This window comes from Gracilinanus agilis, chromosome 2 (genome assembly GCF_016433145.1).
Source record: "Gracilinanus agilis isolate LMUSP501 chromosome 2, AgileGrace, whole genome shotgun sequence".
Lineage (NCBI taxonomy): Eukaryota > Metazoa > Chordata > Mammalia > Didelphimorphia > Didelphidae > Gracilinanus > Gracilinanus agilis.
The window spans coordinates 290,969,517-290,993,157 of NC_058131.1; the positions used below are offsets into that span (position 1 = coordinate 290,969,517).

Below are 23,641 nucleotides of genomic sequence, written 5' to 3' on the forward strand. Positions count from 1 at the left end.
AATATAAAAAGGTTTTTTGTTTGTTAATGGCCCTGAAGCTCTCCGAATTTTAGATATCTTATCTGAAAAATGGAGTTAATAATTATATTATCCCATGAGACTATGAACTCTTTGAAAGCAGAAACTCTTCTCACTCTTTTTCACCCCAGCACTTAACTTGGTGTCTGGCACATTCTGTTATTGTATCTGCCTGACAAGTTTGTTTTGTAGGAAGGGCTTTTTAAAGCCTTAATAATATGGAAATGGAATAACAGATGTGAACCTCAAAGTGTTATGTAAAGGCTATTATTATTAGAAACATGCCATCGTTATTCCCCCAAACATACAACAGGACAATGTGTATATATATATATATATAGAAAGGTTATCAGATAAGTTTATTTTCATTTACACATTTCAGAGGAAAAAAGTAGAAAAACATTCATGGAGCATGAAAACAGACAAGCTTCTTCTATCTACAGGCATAAGGAGGTGGGAGCATCAGTGGCAGCAGCTGCAACTCTCAGTCTGGGGGGCTTTGCAGACACAGCCCTGGGCACACTTGGCACATCCCACTGGACAGCAGGAGCAGCAGCCTGAGAAAGGAAAACAGGAGATAAGTATTAGGGGTCTGGAGGCAGCTAGGTGGCTCAGTAGATTGAGAGCCAGGCCTGGAGATGGGAGGACCTGGATTCAAATTTGACCTCAGCTCTGTGTCTCTGAGCAAGTCACTTAACCCCCATTGTCTAGCCCTCAGAATTTCTACCTTGGAACCAGTACACATTGATCCCAAGACAGAAGATAAGGGTTTAAAAAATAAGAGTATGAAGGGTTCTGACCTGAGCATCTGGCCAGAGCTCACCCAGGGATATCAGTGACTGTGGCCTCAGGGTCAGAGAATGAAGCCCACAGGACCCAAACCTTTTATTTTGGAAGATCTGAGGTCAAATTTGAACTCAGGACCTCCTGTCTCCAGGCATAGTTCTCTATCCACTGTGCTCCCTAGCTGTCCCTGGCACAGATATATATCTCTGAGAAGGCCAGGGCTGCACAGTGCAGGACATTGAAGATCCCCAGCCTAGATTCCCAGGACACTTACTTTTCTTACAAGAGGTACAGGAGCACGATTTGCATTTGCAGGAGTCCCCGCAGGTGCAGGAGCCACCTAAAGAGAGTGGGGTGAGGGGTAAAAGCAATTATCAGCCTCCAATCAGAGCCGAAGTAGGGATGATACAAAGATAGGGATTATTCTTTCCCCCTCATACTGATCTTTAGCCTTGCTCCTCAGGTCCCTAAAATGCGGTACCGGGGGCCATTGGGTCTCAGCTGCAACACTTACTTAACACGCTTACCTTTTCCTCTTATGCCAGATCGTCCCCTTAGAAAACTCGGGGGAACCAAACCAGAAAGCCCTTCTCCAGTTCGCTCCTCTCCCGGGGTCCGAAGGCTGAGCACGTTTGTCCTTCAGGGCTTTCTCTGCCCTTTAGAACCAATCCACCCCTCTTCTCCACGCTAACAGCTTCTTGCCTCCCAAACCTGTCCTTTTTAGCCTAAATCCGTGCCAGGACGGAGACTAGGTCTCCGGCCCCCGAGGAGTCTCTTACCGTTGGCGCAGTTACAGTTGGGGTCCATCACTAGGAAGTCTGGAGCTCTTCTCTCAGCGAGATGAACGGGAAGGCTTGAAAGGTAAGTTGTGGAGGGAACCGCTCAGCTCCTCCCATTTATAGCGGGAGGACCGAAGAATGAGTGCAAAGACCCTGCCCCTTTCCTCTTTGCCCACAGCTACTCTCTTGCGCTCGGCCAAATTATGGGCTGTGTGCCCAGGTTATGACTCAGAGGGAAATTCCCCGGAATGTAGGGTGCCTCGTGCAGAGCTGTGGGGAAACTACTGCCTCCTGGCCGGAGGAGCTGTGTGCAAAAGGGAGAAGCCGCCCTGGGGTCAGAGAGAACACCGCGTACCCTTGGGGTTCCTGAGCTAGTATTATTCCTATCCTTACCCACTTCCAACGTTACCAGGAACCCAGGATTCTGGCTGGGAAAGAGTTCAGACCTTCCTTTTCTCTAAATTTCTTGTTGTATCCCTGGCAGGGAGATTCATTTGCCCTGCCAGGGACCCTTTGCCTGGTTATTCTCAAGTCTCTGTCCCCTGATTATTACCCAATGAGCCCTTGGTGATGAGGGTGTCAGGCCCTAAAGTTCTGCCTCTGTCCTCATTGTTCAGTGCCTGGATGGGCAGAAGAGAGTTGAAGTGTGTGGATGGGAAGGGCCTAAAGTAGGGGAGTTGGGGAGCAGGAATTTTCAGAGATGGACTTGAATATTCTTAGGGAGACTCTGAGGGTGTATTAAATGGGTATAAATATGATTTATAAAAATGTAATGAAGACTTAAGGGTTTTGTGGAAAGTCACCAAGGCCCTTCCTTCATTGTTAGACCCTTCCTGACCAGGAAGATCCAAACATCCTTCCAACCATTCAATAAATATTTGCTAACTACTTACTTTGGGGCAGCTGGGTGGTGTGGATAGGGTGCCGGTTCTGGAGTCAGGATGACTCCTCTTCCTGAGTTCAAATCTGGTCTCAGATACTAGCTGGTCGACCTGGGTAAGCCATTTAACTTTGCTTGCCTCAGTTTCCTTGACTTTAAAATAAGCTGGAAAAGGAAATGGCAAACCACTTTACCAAGAAAACACTAAACAGGAACACAAAAAGTAAAATACAATTAAACAATAACAAAAACACCTACTATGGAAACAGTGGAGTGACTGATAGATTTAGAGTTTGAATCCCATCTCCACTATTTACTGCCTTTCTAACCCTAGCCAAGTCACTTTATCAAACTGTACCTCAGTTTATTCATCTGTAAAATGAGAGGCTTGGACTGGATGATCCGCAGTGTCCCTATCAGCTCTACATTTATGATCTTTGATTAAGGTTTTATACTAAGTGATATGGGGAACACAAAAACGGATATTTTTTGACATTCCTGACTCAAGGGAATTAAAAACCTAATAGTGAGGTATACCTTGTGAGGTATACCATAGAGATGGCCTCTAGGCCCTCCTTCAAACCTAACATTCTATGATCTCCTATGAAGTACTTAGATGAGGCAGTATAAAGTACATAGTGTTTAGGTGAGATATAACTAGAATAGGATGCAAGTTAAATCCAATGGAGAGGTTCATTACATTATTATATCTTTGAGGGGAGAAAAGACACTTTAATTTGCCAGGGAAGGCCTCATGGAGAAGAAACTAGATTTGGTTTTTGGAGGAAGAGAGACACCCCCATAAGCACTTGGAGGGGCAGAGCAGTGGAGGGTAGTGAAGGCAGCATGTTCATTCTGGGTCTGGGGGACAGAGTGAGCAAAGGTAAGAAGATACTTTGGGCTCTTTTATTCAGTCATACACTGAGAGTTGGGATGGACATTCACAGTCATCTAGTCTAACACCTCCATTTTACAGATGAAGAAACTGAGACCCAGAGAGATTAAGTAATTTGCCCAAGGACAACTAGGTACTAAGCAGCAGAGTCAGGTTTTGAACCTTGGTCCCTTGATGCCAAGTCTTATATTCTTTTCACTAGAGTCCATGTATCCTTAAGGACCTTTGTTGAAAGAACCTCCATCTAAGGAATGTGCCCAGGCTAGCCATCTCTTCATCTCCCACTTTTCTATTATGCCCCATACTTCTTTATCCCACATTATCACTCATAGTCTTTTTTTTTTTTTTCTTTTCAGTTGAGTCTGACTCTTCCTGACCTCATTTGAGGTTTTCTTGGCAAAGATACTGGAGTGATTTGCAGTTTCCTTTCTAAGACTCATTTTGGAAATGAGGAAATTGAGGCAAACTAGCCTAAGTGACTTGCCTAGGGTCACATAGTTCCTTGGTGCCTAAGGCTGGATTTGAACTCAGGTCTTCCTGACTCCAGTCCCAGGGTTTCACTGCCTAGCTGCCCCCCTTTTGTATATTTTCTTCCCCACCCCCCTTAGATTGCAAATTCTTTGAGAGCAGGGACTCTCCTTTGAATTTCTTTGTATCCTTGGGCTTAGCACAGTGCCTGGCATATGGTGAATTCTTAATTATGTCTGTTGACTAATTGTGCAGTGTACTTTGCCTTCAACTCAAGCACTCTATAGAAATACAATTTTCTGTTGAGATTAATACCAAAAATAGAGGGAATATTCAAACATCTCTCAGAAGTTCAAACAAAGAATAAGCCTTTCCATCTTAGAGACAGAGCCTTGGAGCAGGGGTGAGAATGGAGCAAGAGATGGTGCACAACCTTCCTACCCCCAATGCCAGACTCCCATATGGATCCTTTCCATGCCCTGAATAGCTCCAAGAAAAGTCTTCTTTCTGATGGCTAGCTGGTGACTTACTTCATAGTACCATAGATTTAAGGCTGGAAGGGGTTGCAGAAATCATCTAATCTAACCCCTTTGTTTTATAGATGAGGGAACTGAGGCCCAGAGAAGTTAAATGACTTGTCCAGAGTCACACAGGTAGGAAGCAGACACAGGAGCCCAGCAGACAATGCACAGGGACTGCTTGAGGGCACGCAGGACTACGCTTTCCAAACTTTCTTCAGGAGGAAGAAATTCTGTCTCTGTCTCCTTATGCTCTGTTGCTCTTTTAAAATTTCTGTCTGTGGGTCAATATTTCTTCTCCTCCTCTTCTTTTTCCTCTTCCTTCTCTCTTCTCTTCTACCTACCTCCACTTTCTCCCCTTTTCTCTCTTCCCATTCTCTTGTGTTTTCTCTCTCTTTTCTCTTTCTCTGTCTCCCTACCTCCTTATCTCTTTTTCTCCCATTTCTTCTGTCTTTCCCACCCCCATTCCATGTCCCTCCTTTGGTGCTATTCCTGTGATCCTTTGTTGACAGAACGTGAATCCTAGCTACTTGCTTGTCAGCTGTCCTGGCAATGTGGAGAAGTGTGTCATCAACAAGCAGTAGGGAAAATGTGAAGCCACCTTCCAGGAAGTTCAGAATTAGGACATGGGTTTCTTAATGTTAAAATAAGAGAATCCAAAAGAATCAATATTAGGGGAAAAGGTAGAAAAAGGTGAAGATTGTTGTGCTTCCTAAAAATTGCTGTCACCTTTCAGTGTGTTTTCTGCAGGTAGAAATGCTGGAGAGATTGTCAAAATAGTGTTACAAATAAAAGGCTGGAAAGGCAGGGGGCTGCCAAGAAAATCTCTCAAAGGTCAAATGAATTGCCAGTGAGCACACAGCTAGAAATGTCAGAGGCAGGTCTTTCTTGACTACACATCTGATGCATTTTTCATGATACATGTTGCTTTGAATAGGGAAAATAAATGTTGATTGACTTTTTAAAACTCACTTTCTGTCTTAGTAAGAATTCTAAGACAGAAGAACTGTAAGAGCTAGGCAATTGGGGGGGGGGGGGTTAAGTGACTTGCTCAGGGCCGTACAGCTAGGAAGTATCAGAGGTCAAATCTGAACCCAGGATTTCCTCTATTTAAATCTGGATCTCTATAGACTGAGTCATCTAGCTGCCCCTAAAGCTGAATTTAAAAAAATTTATTTTTATTGTCATGCAAAACACACTTCCATATTGGTTACTGTTTTAAAAGCACACTCATACATAACCAAAATGCCCAAAATAAAACCATAAATACACTGATGTAAAAGATGATTCCAGCAGTTCTTTCTCTGGAGGTGGAGAGCATTCCCTGTTATAAGTCTTTTAGGATTGTCCCAGAGCAGTGCATTGCTGAGAGCAGCTGAGTTTTCACAGATAACCATCATTTAATATTGTTGTTATTACGTACAATGTTCTCCTAATTCTGCCTATTTCACTCAGCATCAGTTCCTGCAGGTCTTTCCATCTTTTGCTGAAAGCATCTTGCTTATCATTTCTTATGACACAATAGTATTCCATCGCCAATATGTACCACAATTTGTTCAGCCACTCCCCAACTGATGGGCATCCCCTCAATTTCCAATTCTTTGCCACCACAAAAAGATATAAATATTTTTGAACAGGTAGGTCCCTTCCTCTTTTTTATTAGCTCTTTAGGATACAGACCCAGTAGTGGTATTATCAGATCAGAAGTTAGAGGTTAGGGTATCAGAGGTTATAGCCCTTTGGGCATAGTTCCAAATTGCCTTCCAGAATGGTTGGATCAGTTCACAACTCCACCAACAATGCATTAGTGACCCAATTTTGCCACCTATCCTCCAACATTTATCACTTTCCTTCACTGCCATATTGGCCAATCTGATAGGTGTGAGGTAGTACTTCAGTGTTGTCTTAATTTGCATTTATCAAATCAAGAGTGTTTTAGAGCATTTTTTCATATGATTATTAATGTCTTTGATTTCTTCATCTGAAAATTGCTTGTTCATATCCTTTGACCATTTGTCAATTGGGGAATGGCTTGCATTCTTATAAATTTTACTTAGTTCTCCATAAATTTGAGAAATTAGATCTTTACCAAAGACATTTGTTATAAAATTTGTTTCCCAGTTTGCTGTTTCCCTTCTAATTTTGGTTACATTAGTTTGGTTTGTACAAAAGCTTTTAAATTTAATATCATCAAAATTTTTCACTTTTTATCTTATAATATTCTTAAGCTGAAAGGAAGCCAGGGAATTCTAAGATGTGAGGAAGAATAGTATTTAGCATACTAAAATAGGACATGAGGGCAGCTGGGTGACTCAGTGGATTGAGAGCCAGGCCCAGAGATGGGAGGCACTGGGTTCAAATCTGGCCTCAGACACTTCTTAGCTGTGTGACCCTAGGCAAGTCACTTAACCCCCATTGCCTTTTAAATTAATAAATAAATAAGACTTGAGTACTTTCTCTTCCAAATTCTTAGTCATCCTTGATTCATCCCTCTTCTTCACTACACATGCTTAATCATCTGCCAAGTCCAGTTGAATTTATCTTGAGTTTATCTCCTTTTTGCCTTTTATACAACCGCCACCCTGTTCTAGGCCTTATCACCTCTCACCTAGATTACTGTGGTTTTTCTGCTTCCTGCCTCTCCCACCTTCTGTCCATCCTCCAAACAACTACCAAAATTCTCTTCCTAGGGCACAGATCTAACCATGTTACTCCCCAGCTCAGAAGCCTTTAGTGATTCTCTTACTACTTCTAGGATAAAATGCAAATTCCTCAATCTGACATTTAAAACCACTCACAGTCTGACTCTAGCCTCTCTTTTCATCCTTCATATAATGAGACTTCCAGTCAAAGTGTATTATTGCCTGTTCCCTGAGCTTCTCTCCTCAAACCTTGATTTTCCTTTGCTGACCCTGGGGAGTAGTATAGCACCTACATTGCCAGTGCTGCTATGGGGATGAGAGATAGCTAAGCAGAGCAGTCACTAGCCCAGAGCTATGATATTCACTAATCATGATTTTGGGATTGAGTCACTTCCTTGGTTGGTGGCTTAGTTTTCTCAGTTGGAAAATAAAAACATTGCATCATAAAATCAACCATGTCCCCTCTAGCTGTGACATCTTTGGGAATCTGTATTTGAAAGCCCTCTTCTGAACACTCCATCCCTCCTGAGGTTCCCAAAGCATCTCTGTCCATAGGGTTGAGGCTTCCTGTCCCTTTCCCCCAAACACAAAGAGAGAAGGGAATTCAGCGAGTGTATTTTCCCCCCCACTTATTTCATTTACTCAAAAAGTAGAAAATGAGTTGGTAGTATGTGAAAATCCAGGTTGGTGCAAATTCTTCTATTTATAGGCACAGCGGTATCAGAAGTGATAACTGAAACTTAGGAGGGAGGTGAGGGGGCAGTTGTCCGCACATCCCATTGGACAAATTACTTGAGAAGGAAAGACAGGAAATGAGTGTGAAGGGTCTTGGCCTGAGACTTTGACAGGGGCCAGCCTCTGGAATACCAACATAGATGGACCTCAGAAGCACAGAAAGGATGTTATAAGACCTGGGCTTCTCATGGAAGATTTAAGGGCCTTATATCTTCCCTCAATGCCTATATTCACAGGACTATAGAGACTTTTTTGTGATGGAGAAGAGACTGCTTAGTTCAGACTATGAAAAGTATTCTCCTCCACTCTTTCCTCTCCCTACTCTCCAAACCTCCAATCCCCTCCTTAACTTTTCTTTTTTTTTTTTTAAACCCTTACCTTCTGTCTTGGAATCAATACTGTATATTAGTTCCAAGGCAGAGTGGTAAGGGCTAGGCAATGGGGGTTAAGTGACTTGCCCAGGGTCACACAGCTGGGAAAGTGTCTGAGGCCAGATTTGAACCTAGGACCTCCTGTCTCTAGGCCTGGCTCTCAATCCACTGAGCTACCCAGTTGCCCCCACTCCTTAACTTTTCTTGACCAAGGAAGCTATACTTTCCGGACCTGAGTTGTATTTGGTGAGAGCCTGCCCAGATTAGAGAGTCTCCAGGTAGGAGAGGACAGATAGCAATGGTTAGAGAAGAGAAGCCAGCACAGAGCTTCAGGGTAGACTTGGAGCAAGAGATTAAAGATCTAGAATGTTTCTTTCTCTCCAAACTCCCCAGGCTCCAGTTCTTGTTCTCCCAAGGTCACTCGCTGCCTGGAAACTTCCCAGTCTTGCCTTAATAAAAAATGGAATAGTCTGTTCTTTCTGCCTTTCTCAGTTGCCTAGAAAAGCACCTTCTTGCTCTAGGAAGGACAACTCTAGTACTACTCATTTCCCACTGCTGGAAGCTTTTATTTTGACCTAGTGAGACTCTGACCACTCTACTTCTCAGGGATCATAGTTCTAAAGATTCCTAGAGTCGGTTTGCCCCTTCCTTAGAAGAATCTTTGTGTATTCCTATGTCTGGCAGTCTGATAATAAAGCATTATTTGTGATTCTCTGACTCTCTGAAGCAGAATAGGAGAAAGCAGCAGACTAGTTGTCTATTATTTCATTTAAAAACAAATCCAACCTGCCCCACCACCCCCACCCCATCATTTCCCTATCATGGGCCCACAGCCTTCCTGCCCCCAATGCTAGACTCCCATGTGGACAATAGCAAGACAAAGAGTCTTGCTTCTGATTGCCAGTTGGTGGTTTACTGCATAATATCATTGATTTAGGGCTGGAAGGGATTGCAGAGATCATCATCATCCAGTGATGGCAAACCTTTTAGAGACTGAGTACCCAAGCTACACCCTCATTTGCATGTGAACCGTCCTTCCCCCCTCCAGCCTTACCCCAGACAGGGGAGGAAGGAAGCACTCCCATTGGGCAGCTGGGCAAAGGGGTGGATGATGTGAAAAAAATGACCTCAGGCTTGGGGAAAGGGAGCAGCCCCCTCCAGCACCCGTGCCATAGGTTTGCCAACATAGGTAGGACTAGATCCAACCCCCTCACTTTAGAGAGGAGGAAACTGAGGCCCAAAGAAGTTATATGACTTGTCCTGGGTCACACAGGTAGGAAGCAGACACAGGAACCCAGCAGACAATGAACAGAGGCAGTTCCCTTGGCCCCTGAGAGGACCCCCCCCCCAATCCAGGAATCCTGTTCTTACTTATACTATACAGCCTCAGTTGGGGAATATTTCAGGTAGCTCTCCCCTTTGAAGGACAGACTGGATGATTGAAAGCAAGTATATGAGTAATTCAGCCATATCTTCTTATTTACAGCAGGAAGCCACCCTCCTCTATACAGCCCCAGGGCGATATGGGCTGAGTGCACCTCACCCCTGCTGGTGCCTCTCACCCAGTCCCAGTGGGGGACTGTGTGCAAAGCTGAGAGCCCCAGTTCCTCCCCCCACACTGGGCTCAACATGATTATAAACTGGAAGCTGTTGGCTCCTTCTTTTTGGAGTGAAGAGCTTAGACTTTCCCATTCTCAGCATTCTTCTGTATATAGCAAGAGGGTCATTTTTCCCTAGTAGAGTTCCAGATAACCCAGGCCTCTGAGACGCCCAAAGGGATGAGTACTCCTCCCTTCCCACACTCCTCCTGCTCGCTTTCTCTTGGTCTGGGGCTTCTCCCTCTACATAAAGTATGGTCATAGAAGTTGTTAGTCAAACATTTAGGACTTTTCCCACCCTATTTCCCATTTTTCAGTAGCAACCCCCTCCCAGACACTGCTCTCCAGTTATGTCAAATTTCCATTATTAAAAAGTTGCTTAATTCATTTACACTAATTCACTGGGATCAGAGCTTTCTCCTCCCAAGAGAAGTTAGTTGTATTTTGTACAGGACTGACAGAGAGAGGTCCACCAACTCAGAGAAATACATCACTAATAATGAAATTTTAGACATTGGGGCCAGTGTCAGTGATATTAGGGAGACAAAGATAGTCTGAGGGCCTTTATAGCTTTCTTTGAACCATTCTCCTCTATCTAGCATTGAACCGACTATCACTGCCCTCAACAGCCCCCAAAAAGAGTCTGGCTTTCAATTGCCAGTTGGTGGTTTATTTCATAATACCATTGATTTAGGGCTGGAAGGAGTTGCAGAGATCATCTAGTCCAACCTCCTTATTTTACAGATAAGGAAACTGAGGCCCAGAGAAGTTAAATGACTTGTCCATGGTCACACAGGTAGGAAGCAGAAGGAACAGGATTTGAACCCAGATCCTATGATTCCAACTCTTACATTCTTTCTACTGTACTACTAGTAGTAATGGAAATAGAGAAGATTGGTGGGAATCTGCAAGGCAGGATAGATAGGATGGCAAAAATGCAAAAATATTATCTACTATGTGCAAGAGATTTGGTTTCTAATTGACTGTGTGAGGTAAGGGGGGGAAAAAGGATACAAGATAAACACCAAAGTTTTCAACATGAAAACCTGGATGAATGATAGAACCACTGCCAAAAGCAATCAGTGGTTCCACCATTAATGATCCAAGAGGCAGTGTGGTACGGGAGTTAGAACAGTGGGTCTCTCTAGAGTCTGGAAGACTTGCATTCAAATCCTGACTCAGATAATTACTTGCAGGATGACTATGGCAAATCACTTAACCTTTATGTACCTCAAGTTTCCTCATTTTAAAAACAAGAATAACAACCCCTAATTCACAAGGTTGTTGTATGAAACAAATGAAGCTATGAACAAATGTTTTGCAAACCTTAAAAGGGATATATAGATTTCAGAGATTATTATTTTTATAATTAAATCATCAGGAGGAATGAATGACTCTGTCTAGGACCTTCTGTTTTGCCTGAGACTAACCTTCCTACTCCTTTTGTTGCTGTTCAGTCATTTCAGTCATGTCCAACTCTTTGTGACCCCATCTGGGGTTTTCTTGGCAAAGATACTATAGTGGTTCCTTCTCCAGCTCATTTTACAGATAAACAAACTGAGGCAAGTAGGATTAGGTGACTTGTCCAGAGTCACACAGCTAGTAAGTGTCTGGGGCTGGATTTGAGCTCAGATCTTCCTGACTCCAGGTAGATAGATCTATCCACTGTACTACCCAACCGCTCTTTGGAATTCCTTCCCCTTTCAATCTTCCTAACTTCCTTCAAAAATCTCCTCAAACAACCATAATCCTGGAAGGTGAGAGAATGGGGGCAGTGGGAAGGATTGTAGAGAGCGTCAATAAAAACCACTGTTTTATAGAAGTGGGAAACTGACCCCTTGGTGAAGTGACATCCAAAGTCACATAGCTAATGAGAGGCAGAATGTGTATGGAAGCCAGAAATCTTGATGCTCCCTGCATTGATATGTCTGTTATGGAGATCACCTAACTAGCTGTTTAATGCCTTTCAAAGATACCAAAGACTTTCTTTGGTGATATTTTGACTTGCTCATATCCTGGATTTAAGTGAAGTAGAGTTGCATAAAGTCATCAGCTTTACTTTCTCTTTGAGTCATCACCAAAGTCCAGTGGCAAGACAAAAAACAAGACAACTGGCTAGTGTGGTCTTTTTTTTTTTTTTTTAAACCCTTAACTTCTGTGTATTGACTTATAGGTGGAAGAGTGGTAAGGGTAGGCAATGGGGGTCAAGTGACTTGCCCAGGGTCACACAGCTGGGAAGTGTCTGAGGCCGGATTTGAACGTAGGACCTCCTGTCTCTAGGCCTGGCTCTCAATCCACTGAGCTACCCAGCTGCCCCCTTAATGTGGTCTTGAATGGGGTGCGGGGTGGAGGGCAGGTGACTAGCCTCCCTCTTTTGATGTTCTAAGGATAATTAATCTCCATTGAATGTACTGAGCCTGAGGGTCAACTGTTGATATTAATTATGTCATCTTCAGCCACTCCCCTTCCATCTAATAAGCAAACATAACTTTAGTTTGTGCTTCTCCATTATTCAATTAAATGTAAGTATGAAAGAATGTAGGACTTGAAAAGATTCTGGCACCGGCTCTGTCTTGTGAAGTGGGGAGAGTGGTTGGGAAAACCCTGGAAGCTTTAACCTTGTTGGCCAATTTCCCTGGCTGACAATAATTCTGGGCCAGGATGCTACTAAGAAGTCCTAACTTGTAGATTTAGAAGAGAGAAGCACCCAGCTTCTGTCTCATAGAAGAAAGACCATCTTATAGGCCCTAGAGGCAGAAAGTACTTTCTTTAATGATCACAAGTCTAAGGCCTTTAATTTATAGATGAAGAGCCTGAGGCCCAGAGAGATAAAATAACTTTCCTAAAGTCCCATAGAGAAGTCCCAATCAGGGATTCAAATTCCAGTCTCCATTTTTTTTAACATTTATTAATATTTATTTTTTGAAAAGTTAACATGGTTACAAAATTCATGCTCTTACTTTCCCCTTTACCCCCAGGCTTCCCCCTTCTCCCATGTCTGATGTGTATTTCCACTGGTATTAACATGTGTCATTGATCAAGACCTGTTTCCAAATTGTTGATAGTTGCATTTGTGTGGTAGTTTCGAGTCTACATCCCCAATCATGTCCGCCTCAATTCATGTGTTCAAGCAGTTGTTTTTCTTCTGTTTCCACTCCTGTAGTTCTTCCTCTGAATGTGGGTAGCGTTCTTTTCCATAAGTCCCTCAGAATTGTCCTGTGTCATTGCATTGCTGCTAGTACAGAAGTCCATTACATTCTATTTTACCACAGTGTATTGGTCTCTGTGTACAATGTCCTTCTGGCTCTGCTCCTTTCACTGTCCATCAATTCCTGGAGGTCTTTACAGTTCACATGGAATTCCTCCAGTTTATTATTCCTTTGAGCACAATAGTATTCCATCACCAGCATATACCACAATTTGTTCAGCCATTCCCCAAATGAAGGGCATACCCTCCTTTTCCAGTTTTTTGCCACCACAAAAAGCGCAGCTATAAATATTTTCGTACAAGTCTGTTTATCTATGATCTCTTTGGGGTACAAACCCAACAATGGTATGGCTGGATCAAAGGGCAGGCATTCTTTTATAGCCCTTTGAGCATAGTTCCAAATTGCCAGCCAGAATGGTTGGATCAGTTCACAACTCCACCAACAGTGCATTAATGTCCCAGTTTTGCCACATCCCCTTCAGCATTCATTACTCTCCCCTTCTTTCATTTTAGCCAATCTGCTAGGTGTGAGGTGATACCTCAGAGTTGTTTTGATTTGCATTTCTCTAATTATTAGAGATTTAGAACACTTTCTCATGTGCTTATTGATACTTTTGATTTCTTTACCTGAAAATTGCCTATTCATGTCTCTTGTCCATTTATCAATTGGGGAATGGCTTGATTTTTTATACAATTGATTTAACTCCTTGTATATTTGAGTAATTAGACCCCTGTCAGAGTTTTATGTTATAAAGATTTTTTCCCAATTTGTTGTTTCCCTTCTGATTTTGGCTACATTGTTTTTGTTTGTACAAAAGCTTTTTAGTTTGATATAATCAAAATAATTTATTTTACATTTTGTAATTTTCTCTAACTCTTGCTTGGTTTTAAAATCTTTCCTTTCCCAGAGATCTGACAAGTAAACTACTCTATGTTCACTTAACTTATTCTGGTCTCCATTTTTAATACCCTTTTGACATTCTACTTCAGATGCTTATTAGTTGTATGATCTTAAGGAAGTCACAAGCTCCCTGGAACTCAGTTTCCTCATTTGAAAAATGAGAGAGTTGAACTTAATGACTTCTAGGCCCCCCCATCCAGTTATAAATCTATGCTTTATTCTGCTTTTAAATATTGAGTTTTACTCCCAGTTCTCTCACTGAATACCCTAGCTTCAGAGATAGAGGGAAATTCAGATATATTCTAATCCATCCCCTTCATTTTACAGGTCAGGAAACTGGGGCCCATAAGAGACTTATTCCCAGTCACACGGATAGTAAGTGTTAGAGCCAAGATTGTAAATCCAGCTTACTGGACTCCAAATTCATTGCTTTTTGGGCAATGAACTTCTCCCAGACTGAACTAATAATTTTTTCTTTGTTTTTAATTCTTCTTTTTGAAGAAAATGCCTGATTTTAGTAAAAGTATATAATGACATATAATTCAAAGAATCAGAATTTGAGAGCTAGAAGGAGCCTCAGCAGCTTTCTAGTCCAACCTATACACACACACACACACACACACACACACACAAAAAAAAAAAAGAATCCCCACTATAACACACCCAGCAAATGGCCCATTCAGCCTCTACTTGAAGAACTCTATGGAAAGGGAATTTGTGTTTTAATTATCAGAGAACAGATAAACGCCATAGTACCAAAAGTTCCTTTCTCAAATAGTATTGCATTGGCATATTCCAAAATATCACCCTTTGCACAGTTACTCATCCCTTGCCCCAAGTTCCTATCATCTATAAATACCAAGCACGACAAATTAAAAAAATAGTGATACTGAGCACTGTATCAGGACACTAGGGAAAAAAGCCTTCTGCTTTAATGAGCTCTAGATTCATTTCTTTCCTATAATGACTTATTCCCACCCTGTAGCCACTGGAATCAGTGGGACCCTAGAAACCTTTCTTCTAGATTTGGGAGACAACATGATCCAGGCAAATCTCTAAAGACCCCGTGGCTACTTATAGCCTTGTTAGAAACTTCAGTAGCAAGGCTGAAACCTCACCTCTGGTACCCACTAGCCAAGAGACTCTGCACAAGCAGGACCAAATACTCTATGAAAGCCCTTCAATCAATCTATAACTGACAACTCAAGTCTAGAGTATTCCATTTCAGTTAAGGAATCACAAACTTTTTTGTCCATAAAGCATAGGCCGATTATCTTTATTTCTAGCAAATCCATTGTTGTGTCATGGAGATATAAGTTTTGGGAATCTAAGCCTCAAAACTAACTTAATGGTATTAGCACTAGTGGCTCAGTGGATGGAGTGCTAGACCTGGAGTCAAGAAGACTCATCTTCCTGAGTTCAAATCTGGGTCATGTCACCGCATTTGCCTCAGTTCCCCATCTGTAAAATGATTTGGAGAAGGAAATGACAAACCATTCCTGTATCCTTGCCAAGAAAACCCCAAATGGGATCACAAAGTCAGACAACTAAAATGACTGAACAAAAATTTTACAATGTTACTCCTTAACCCTGGGATCACAAGTCCAGTCACTAAGATTACCGTCATTTTCCCTTTCCCAAACCCCCAGAGTAGAGCCACATTCCCATATGTGCCTTTGCTGTATGTTCTCTCAATGGTTGGTTGCGGGTGATCCCCTTAACCTCTCTAGTACTGTTTCCTGGACTGTTAAATGAGGCTAATAAGGATCCTACAAGTCACCTTACAGGTTTGTTGAGCTGGAGACAAAAGGGAGTTTGTAAGTTGATATGAATTATTACCTCAAATAGACAAAGAGGGCAAGAATTGTAAAGATATATATCAAGTTTATTTTAATTCATGTTTCATTGAAAAACAGTAGAAAACATATCTTTGGCATAGGATAATTCAGGTCTATACAATTTCTATTTACAGGCAAAGAAAAGTGGGAGCATCAATGGCAGCAGCTGCAACTCTCAGTCTGGGGGGCTTTGCAGATACAGCCCTGGGCACACTTGGCACATCCTGCTGGGCAGCAGGAGCAGCAGCCTGAGAAAGAAAGAAGACAGGAGATGAGTATTGTTATATTTAATCTCTGGGAGCTTGAAGTTCACTCAGTGATTGACAGGGGGATCTGCTGGATGTCGGAATGTTCCCAGAGAGGCATGTGGACACATGAGAGGGCAGTTGGGAACCCTGGGGGAGGTTCTTGGGTCTTGACCTGTCCCTGAAGCTGGAAATCAGTGAATCCTGGTCTTTAGGGAAATTGAGACTTGCAAACTCAACCCTGCAAGCTCCTCCTGTGTTTACTGTATCATCATCAACCTGTATCAGACCACCATCTATGTTTCTACTGCCCCTAGATATTAGGAAGTCAATCATCTTAGTCATCTAGGCTTCCCTGGGCCCGGGAGGGATCCGGGAAGTGGGCAGGAGAAGAAGAAGAGGGTGGAAAGGGCGGTTATCTCAACTGGTTAGGCTTAAGATCTACTGAAGAAGAAGCTGAAACTATCAGCAGTTTGCCTGCTCTGGTGTAGCCCTGGCCAGGCTGTACCAGAGAGAAGCTATCATCTTGATTCCTTCATTTTGCCTGCAGTTAGAGATTCATTAGTATCAATTTAAAGTAGGGTCTCCCAATACCTCTATCCCATACCATTATCCTTCTGTGCCAAATATATTCAAAGTTTTAAAGTACCTTCCTGAATTGATTATTCAACGTTTATTTGGGAAGGGAGTCAGGCAGTCAGATTACCAACGTTACCCAGCTTAAGAGCCCAATAATTAATATCAATTAACCCCAGGTGGGTTCTGAGGGATAACATACATTGACCTACAGGATCCTGCCTGGGCAACTGTTATAAAGGAGAAGTGTCATCCTATTCTCTCCCTGTACTCCATCTTCATATACATCTAATAGATAGTAGTACCTCCTTTTTACTATAACAGTATGAGGGGCCTTAGCATGACAGTCTGACAGGGGGAAGCCCTAGGGATATTTCTGAGGATTGATTTCAGAAGGAGAAGGCTGTCAGTTCCCAGGTTCCCCAAAGGAAATTTAGAGGGCTTCATACTGTGGTCCCCTTACCCTCTTTCCCTCCCTTACTTCTCACCCAGAAAACATTCACTTTTATTTTATTTTGTTGTTTACACTCACTTTTCTTGCAGGAGGTGCATCGACAAGATTTACATTTGCAAGAGCCTGCACAGGTGCAAGAACCACCTTGAAAGAAAAAGAAAATGGAAGAGAGTCAGCAAAGAAATAGGCCATATCTCTGGACAAACTTAGAAGTAGGGGACAGAAACTTGCCAGATTTGAGATCTTTCCTCAGTACCCTAGAAAAGTACCTTCTTTCCACCAGAAATCACAAGCCCCAAACCTTCATCTTACCTGTTCCCCATGGTAAAAGGGCTGCCACTTTTCTGACCCCATACCCACTTCCTGAGGGAGCACCTGTCTATAGGGAGTCCCCAAACCTCTCCTTTGTTCAAAAGAGCACCTTTGGGGTCTACCCTATCCCTGGGGCTGAGGCTGTTAAAGCATATTTGCGGTTCAGAGCTTTAGTCCCCAAAGGAGACAGGATGAGGTTTTCTAGTAGTCTTTCTAAAAGTTTTTGAAACAAAACCAGCCTCCCTCCCCGTGATTACAACCACTTTCCCCCCAGCCCAGCCAACAGTCCAGTCACCAAACGAAGACTGAGTTGTCTCAGGACGGGCAGGGCATCCCTGGCCCGTGCGTGTTTCGGAACCCAGGAGTCCTTACCGCTCACACAGTCACAGTTGGGGTCCATGGCTGGCAGGGAGACGTTAAGTTTGCAGTTCCCACAGAAGAAGGAAGGATGGGAGCACGATGTGGAGGAAAGAACGGCGTCTTCTTTATAGAGAAAGGACCAGGTGAGTGAGTGCAAAGGCCCCGCCCCCTTTCCCTCCTCCTCCCTCCCGTTCAAGGCCAGCCTCCTGCACACAGCCCCAAGGTCTGTGCTGACTCATGAACTCTGACCTCAGGTGGTTTCGGGCGCAGACTTCTCCGAACTCTGGTACTGAGTGCAGATTCTGGGACATGGGGCACCTGAGGGGCCGTGCGCAGAGCCGGGAGGACGTGCTGCTGGCTTCAAAGCTATCTCCCTAGATTCCAGTACAGCCCCCCCACCTCCCCTCCCCGCCCCGCCGCCCTGCCTTCTGCTTAAAACTGATAAATCCAGCCTTTATTCCCTGCCCCTAGGTCGTTGCCCTTTTCTTTAACCTCCACAAATAACCAGATTCACATCTCTGCCTTCCCGGTAAACCCTCATTAGGGAGGGAGATACAGCCGGTCCATCTCGGATATTTTGCAAGATCCCCTGTTTCTGGCTTACTGCTGAGAGGTGAGGGCAAAGGACCGCGTCTAGAAGCTTCCAGGCAGGCAACATAACCGGAATTCAGACGCAGTGTTCCGAATATTCTTTTAGGTAGTCCTTGAAATTGAGCAGAGAACGGAATGAGCACTTGTTTGTTTGGGGGATTTTCCACTTATTTTTTCCAATTACATAAAAACATCCGGTTTTTGAGTTCCAAATTCTCTTCCTCCCTGTCCTTGAGAAAGCAAGCAAGCCGATAGATATTTTAAATGTGTAGTCATTCAAGACATTTCCATATTAGCCACATTGTAAAAGAAAACACAGACCATAAAAAACAAGAATAATAAAAGTAAAAAGAAATTTGCCTCCATCTGCATGCTGACTCCATCAGTTCTTTTTTCTGGAGGTGTAGAGCATTTTTCAAAAGTCCTTTGGAAAGTATCTGAATCATTGTATTGCTAAGAATAGCCGAGTCTTTTGCAGTTAATCTTCTATGATATTGCGCTTTTTGTGTACAGTATTTTTCTAGTTCAGCTCATCAGCTCCAAGTCTTCCCAAGTTTTTCCGAAAGCATCTGGTTCATTTCTTTTAGAACAACAGCAGGGGATTAGTATTTCTTTATTTGTTTGTTTGTTTGTTTGAGCTATTATGCTTTATTTATTTTTTTGAATATTTTCCCATAGTTATATATTTCATGTTCTTTCCCTTTCCCCCAAACCTCCCCCAACAGTCCCGTAGCCCACGCACAATTCCACTGGGTTTTACATGTATCACTGATTAAAACCTAATTCCATGTTATTGATATTTGGACTAGAGTTACCCTTTAGCGTCTACATCCCCAGTAATATCCCCATCAGCCCATGTGTTCAAGCAGTTGTTTTTCTTCTGTGTTTTTACTCCCACAGGTCTTCCTCTGACTGTTGCTAATTTTCTTTCTCATAAGTTCCTCAACCTTGCTCTGGATCCTTGCATTGCTGCTAGTAGAGAAGTCCATTACATTTTATTTTACCACAGTGTATTAGTCTTTGTGCACAATGTTCTTCTGGCTCTGCTCCTTTCACTCTGCATCAATTCCTGGAGGTCTTTCCAGTTCACATGGAATTCCTCCAGTTCTTTATTCCTTTGAGCACAATAGTATTCCATCACCAACAGATACCACAATTTGTTCAGCCATTCCCCAACTGATGTACATCCCCTAAGTTTCCAATTTTTTGCCACCACAAAGAGCGCAGCTATAAATATTTTTGTATAAGTCTTTTTCCTTATTATCTCTTTGGGGTATAAACCAAGCAGTGCTATGGCTGGATCAAAAGGCAGACGGTCTTTCAAAGCCCTTTGGACATAGTTCCAAATTGCCATCCAGAATGGTTGGATCAATTCACAACTCCACCAGCAATGCATTAATGTCCCAATTTTGCCACATCCCCTCCAACATTCCCCACTTTCCTTTGCTGTCATGTTAGCTAATCTGCTAGATGTTGTTTTTTTGATTTGCATTTCTCTAATTATAAGAGATGTAGAACACTTTTTCATGTGTTTGTTGATAGTTTTGGTTTCTTTATCTGAAAATTGTCTTTTCATGTCCCTTGCCCATTTATCAATTGGGGAATGGCTTGGTTTTTTGTACAATTGATTTAGCTCCTTATATATTTGAGTAATTAGACCTTTGTCTGAGTTTTTTTGTTATAAAGATTTTTTTCCCAATTTATTGCTTCCCTTCTAATTTTGGTAGCATTGGTTTTGTTTGTACAAAACCTTTTTAGTTTAATGTAATCAAAATTATTTATCTTACATTTTGTAATTTTTTCTAACTCTTGCTTGGTTTTAAAGGGAATTAGTATTTATATAGCATCTACTATGGACCAGGTACTATGCTAGGCAGTTTACAAATATTGTCTCATTTGATCCAACAACCCTGCAACATCTTACAGTTTAGAAAACTGAAGCAGGGAGGCTAAATGACTTGCCTAGAATTATACAACTAATAAGTGTCTGGGGCCAGTGGAATTGCTTGTCATCTCTGGGAAAAGGGAGGGAGACAACATGAATCATGAAACCATGGAAAAAATGCTTTAAATATTAAAAAAATAAAAAATAAAGTGTCTGAGGCTGTATTTGAACTCTAGCCTTCCTGACTCCAGGCCCAAGGATCTATCTACTAATGATGTTCAAAGCCATTTGACAAGGACTGTTGGTTTTCCTGGTTTGTCTTTCATCTTGACTGAAGGGGCTTCTCATCTTTGGTCAGTATCATTTTTTCTCTCCAGATTAATAACAAAACTGTTCTCTTAGTGGTCAGCAATCCTAACTCGGGGTCACTTTGTCCTGTATGGCCTAGTCTTCTTCTCCTCTTAGAACATCAACATTCTTTTCTTCATTCCATTCATTTAAAATGTACCAAGGTGCAAAGCCCTACTATAGAGGATACAGAGAAAATCAGTCATTGCCTTCAAGGAGCTCACAATCTAGTAGAGAGAGGAGCAGGTGGGTTCAGAAATGTATCTTTAAGGTCCCTTCCAATGTTAACATTCTATGTTTCCTATGGCTGACTGTGATAATGTGGTGTAGTGGAGAGAGTGCTCTATTTAGTGTGTGAAGCCTTCAGTTCAATTTGTGTGATTTTTTTTTTTTAAGCCCTTACCTTCTGTCTTAAAATCAGTACTGTGTATTGGCTCCAAGGCAGAAGAGTGGTAAGGGTTGATAAAGGGGGTTAAGTGACTTGCCCAGGGTCACACAGCAAGGAAATGTCTGAGGCCAGTTTTGAACCCAGGACCTCCTGTCTCTGGGCCTGGATCTCAATCCACTGAGCTAGCCACCCCCCAACTTGTGTGATCTTTAAGAAACTCTTTAATCTGGGCCTCAATTTCTACATTGGTAAAATAAGGGTGTTGGAGTAAATCAAAGATGGCCTCCACAGCCCTTTCCATCTCTAAATTTATGACCCTAAATTCATGTTAGATAAATGCAAAGTGGGATGAGAACTCAGAGGAGGGTTTCTAGGTTTGGGGATTCAGGGAATGGGGAAGAAGGGGATTCACTTTATCCCACTGCAGCAACCTAATGATGAAGCAACAAGATCTGAGTCTGAGTTGATTTCTTAGTTTCCTGGCTGCTTGTGGGCCTCATTTTTATACATTCTGGTCCTGAGTCTTTTGCAATTTAGCCTTTGATTATATTCTGTAATATTTCCTAAGTGCCTTCAGTGGATAAAGCTCCTTTTCTCAGCAAGATCACATGATCTTTGATGATGGGGACCATACCTTAACCTTCTGTCTCACTACTACCCTGCACCCAGTGCTAGGCACACTGTTTTCCCTCTGGACCTATGAATTGATTGGTAGAGGGAACCTGGTGAATTCTCCCATCCAAGGGCAGCTCCTACCTTGCAACTTGTAGTCCTAAAGGGATGTCTGAGGACAATGAAAGAATGATAATTCAGAGTCACTCAGTCAAGAGGCAACAGACTTGAACCCATTTCTTACTGATTGCATATGCTGTTTTATATAGTCTATCTCTCCTTAGGCTCATGCCAGTGTTTAAAATCCTGGCTAGAACATGGAGAGTGAGGCAGCATTGATCCAAGGCAATCCATATACATCTGTTAAATACCTATTAGTGAAAGGCCCGTCCAAGGCATGGGGGAGGCAGAGATAAAAGAGAGGCCCAACTTTCAAGAAGCTTACAGATCTAATTTGAGAAGGAATAATACACAAATAATTGTCTAAAAAAGAGAGTGAAATATGTGTAAAAACCAGATGTTATAAAAAAAATTGGGGGAAGAGATCGCTTCCACTCTGCAGCGAGGGGTTATCAGGATAGAGAGATTCCATCATGGTAGAGATGGCATTTGAGTTGGGCTTTGAAGGGAAGGAAGAAGGGGCTTCTGTAGGTGGAGACTTGGGGGTAGAGGGAAAGATAAGAGAAAAATTATTCAAGGAATGGAAGCTGGCATGAGGAGAGACATAGAGACAGTACTTTAAGGGAGTTATTCCCAAAGTGGGCGCCACCGCCCCCTGGTGGGTGCTGCAACAATCCAGAGAGGCAGTGATGGCCACTGGTGCATTTGGGGGTGGTGAATAACTGTAAGGGGCTGATGATAGTATGTGACAGGGGGCGCAAAGTAATATTTTTTCTGGAAAGGGGGTGGTAGGCCAAAAAAGTTGGGGAACCACTGCTTTAAGGTCTTTAGTTTAAAAAAAAACTGATGAGGACAGCTGGGTGGCTCAGTGGTTTGAGAGCCAGGCCTAGAGATGGGAGATCCTGGGTTCAAATCTAGCCTCTGTTATATTGAATCTCTGGGAGCCAGGAGTTCACTCTGTGATTGACAGGTGGATCAGTTGGATGTCGGAATGTTCCCAGAGAGGCATGGGGACACAGGAGAGGGCAGTTGGTAGCCCTGGAAGAGGTTCTTGGGTCTCTACCTGTCCCTGAGGCTGGAGATCAGTGGATCCTGGTCTTTGGGGAAATTGAGACTTGCAAACTAAACCCTGCAAGCTCTTCCTGTGTTTCCTGTATCGTCATCAACCTGTATCAGACCACCATCTATGTTTCTACTGCCCCTAGATATTAGGAAGTCAATCATCTTAGTCATCTAGGCTTCCCAGGGCCCAGGAGGGATCCGGGAAGTGGGCAGGAGAAGAAGAAGAGGGTGGAAAGGGTGGTTATCTCAACTGATAAGGCTTAAGATCTGTTGAAGAAGAGGCTGAAGATTTCACAGCAGTTTGCCTACTCTGGTTTAGCCCTGGCCAGGCTGTACCAGAGAGAAGCTATCATCTTGATTCCTTCATTTTGCCTGCAGTTAGAGATTCATTAGTATCAATTTAAAGTAGGGTCTCCTAGTACCTCTATCCCACACCATTATCCTTCTTACCAAATATATTTAAAGTTTAAAGTACCTTCCTGAATTGGTTTCCAAAGCTTATTTGGGAAGGGAGTCAGGCAGTCAGATTACCAACGTTACCCAGCTGAAGAGCCCAATAATTAATATCAATTAACCCCAGGTGGGTCCTGAAGGGATAAACACTTTGACCTAAAGGATCCTGCCTGGGAAACTGTTATAAAGGAGAGAGGTGTCATCCTATCATTTCTCTGTACTCCATCTTCACATACATCAATAGATATTAGTGACCTTCCTTTTATAATATAACACATCCTATCCTCTCTCTGTACTCCATCTATCCACATCTAATAGATAGTGGTAGTGTCCTTTTATTATAACACCTCAGATACTTCCTAGCTGTGAGACCCTGGGCAAGGCACTTAACCTCCATTGCCTAGCCCTTAGAAATTCTGCCTTGGAACCAATACACAATATTGATTCTAAAATGGAAGGTGAGGGTTTTTAAAAAAAAGATATTTTATTTTACCAATTACATATAATAATAACAACTTTCTACATCAGTTTTCTGAAATTATAGGATCCAGATTGTTTCTTTCCCTCCCTTCTTGCCCCTTCTCAGAGATGGTAAGCA

At 42.6% G+C, this 23,641-nt stretch overlaps 2 protein-coding genes across 2 annotated transcripts; both read right to left on the reverse strand.

Annotated features, from left to right (window-relative positions):
• Positions 1-344: 344 nt before the first annotated feature.
• On the reverse strand, positions 345-1,687 carry LOC123235286 (metallothionein-1E-like). Its single transcript, XM_044661403.1, has 3 exons — positions 1,584-1,687; positions 1,079-1,144; positions 345-575 (listed from the first exon to the last, which is right to left on the reverse strand). The coding sequence occupies exons 1-3, from the start codon at positions 1,609-1,611 to the stop codon at positions 481-483; spliced, it is 189 nt and encodes a 62-aa protein (XP_044517338.1). The 5' UTR covers positions 1,612-1,687; the 3' UTR covers positions 345-480.
• A 13,976-nt stretch (positions 1,688-15,663) lies between these two features.
• Positions 15,664-17,702, reverse strand: LOC123235287 (metallothionein-2B-like). The gene is made up of 3 exons (XM_044661404.1): positions 17,597-17,702; positions 16,991-17,056; positions 15,664-15,885 (listed from the first exon to the last, which is right to left on the reverse strand). The coding sequence occupies exons 1-3, from the start codon at positions 17,622-17,624 to the stop codon at positions 15,791-15,793; spliced, it is 189 nt and encodes a 62-aa protein (XP_044517339.1). The 5' UTR covers positions 17,625-17,702; the 3' UTR covers positions 15,664-15,790.
• Between the last annotated feature and the right edge of the window lie 5,939 nt (positions 17,703-23,641).

Excerpts from the sequence above, each read along its gene's own strand:
- LOC123235286 (XM_044661403.1), bottom strand. The coding sequence starts at position 1,611 with ATGGACCCCAACTGTAACTGCGCCAACG. Across the intron at positions 1,145-1,583 it reads CAACTGTAACTGCGCCAACG|GTGGCTCCTGCACCTGCGGG; the intron begins GTAAGAGACTCC and ends CACTCTCTTTAG. Across the intron at positions 576-1,078 it reads CTGTACCTCTTGTAAGAAAA|GCTGCTGCTCCTGCTGTCCA; the intron begins GTAAGTGTCCTG and ends TTCCTTTCTCAG.
- LOC123235287 (XM_044661404.1), bottom strand. The coding sequence starts at position 17,624 with ATGGACCCCAACTGTGACTGTGTGAGCG. Across the intron at positions 17,057-17,596 it reads CAACTGTGACTGTGTGAGCG|GTGGTTCTTGCACCTGTGCA; the intron begins GTAAGGACTCCT and ends TTTTCTTTCAAG. Across the intron at positions 15,886-16,990 it reads ATGCACCTCCTGCAAGAAAA|GCTGCTGCTCCTGCTGCCCA; the intron begins GTGAGTGTAAAC and ends TTTCTTTCTCAG.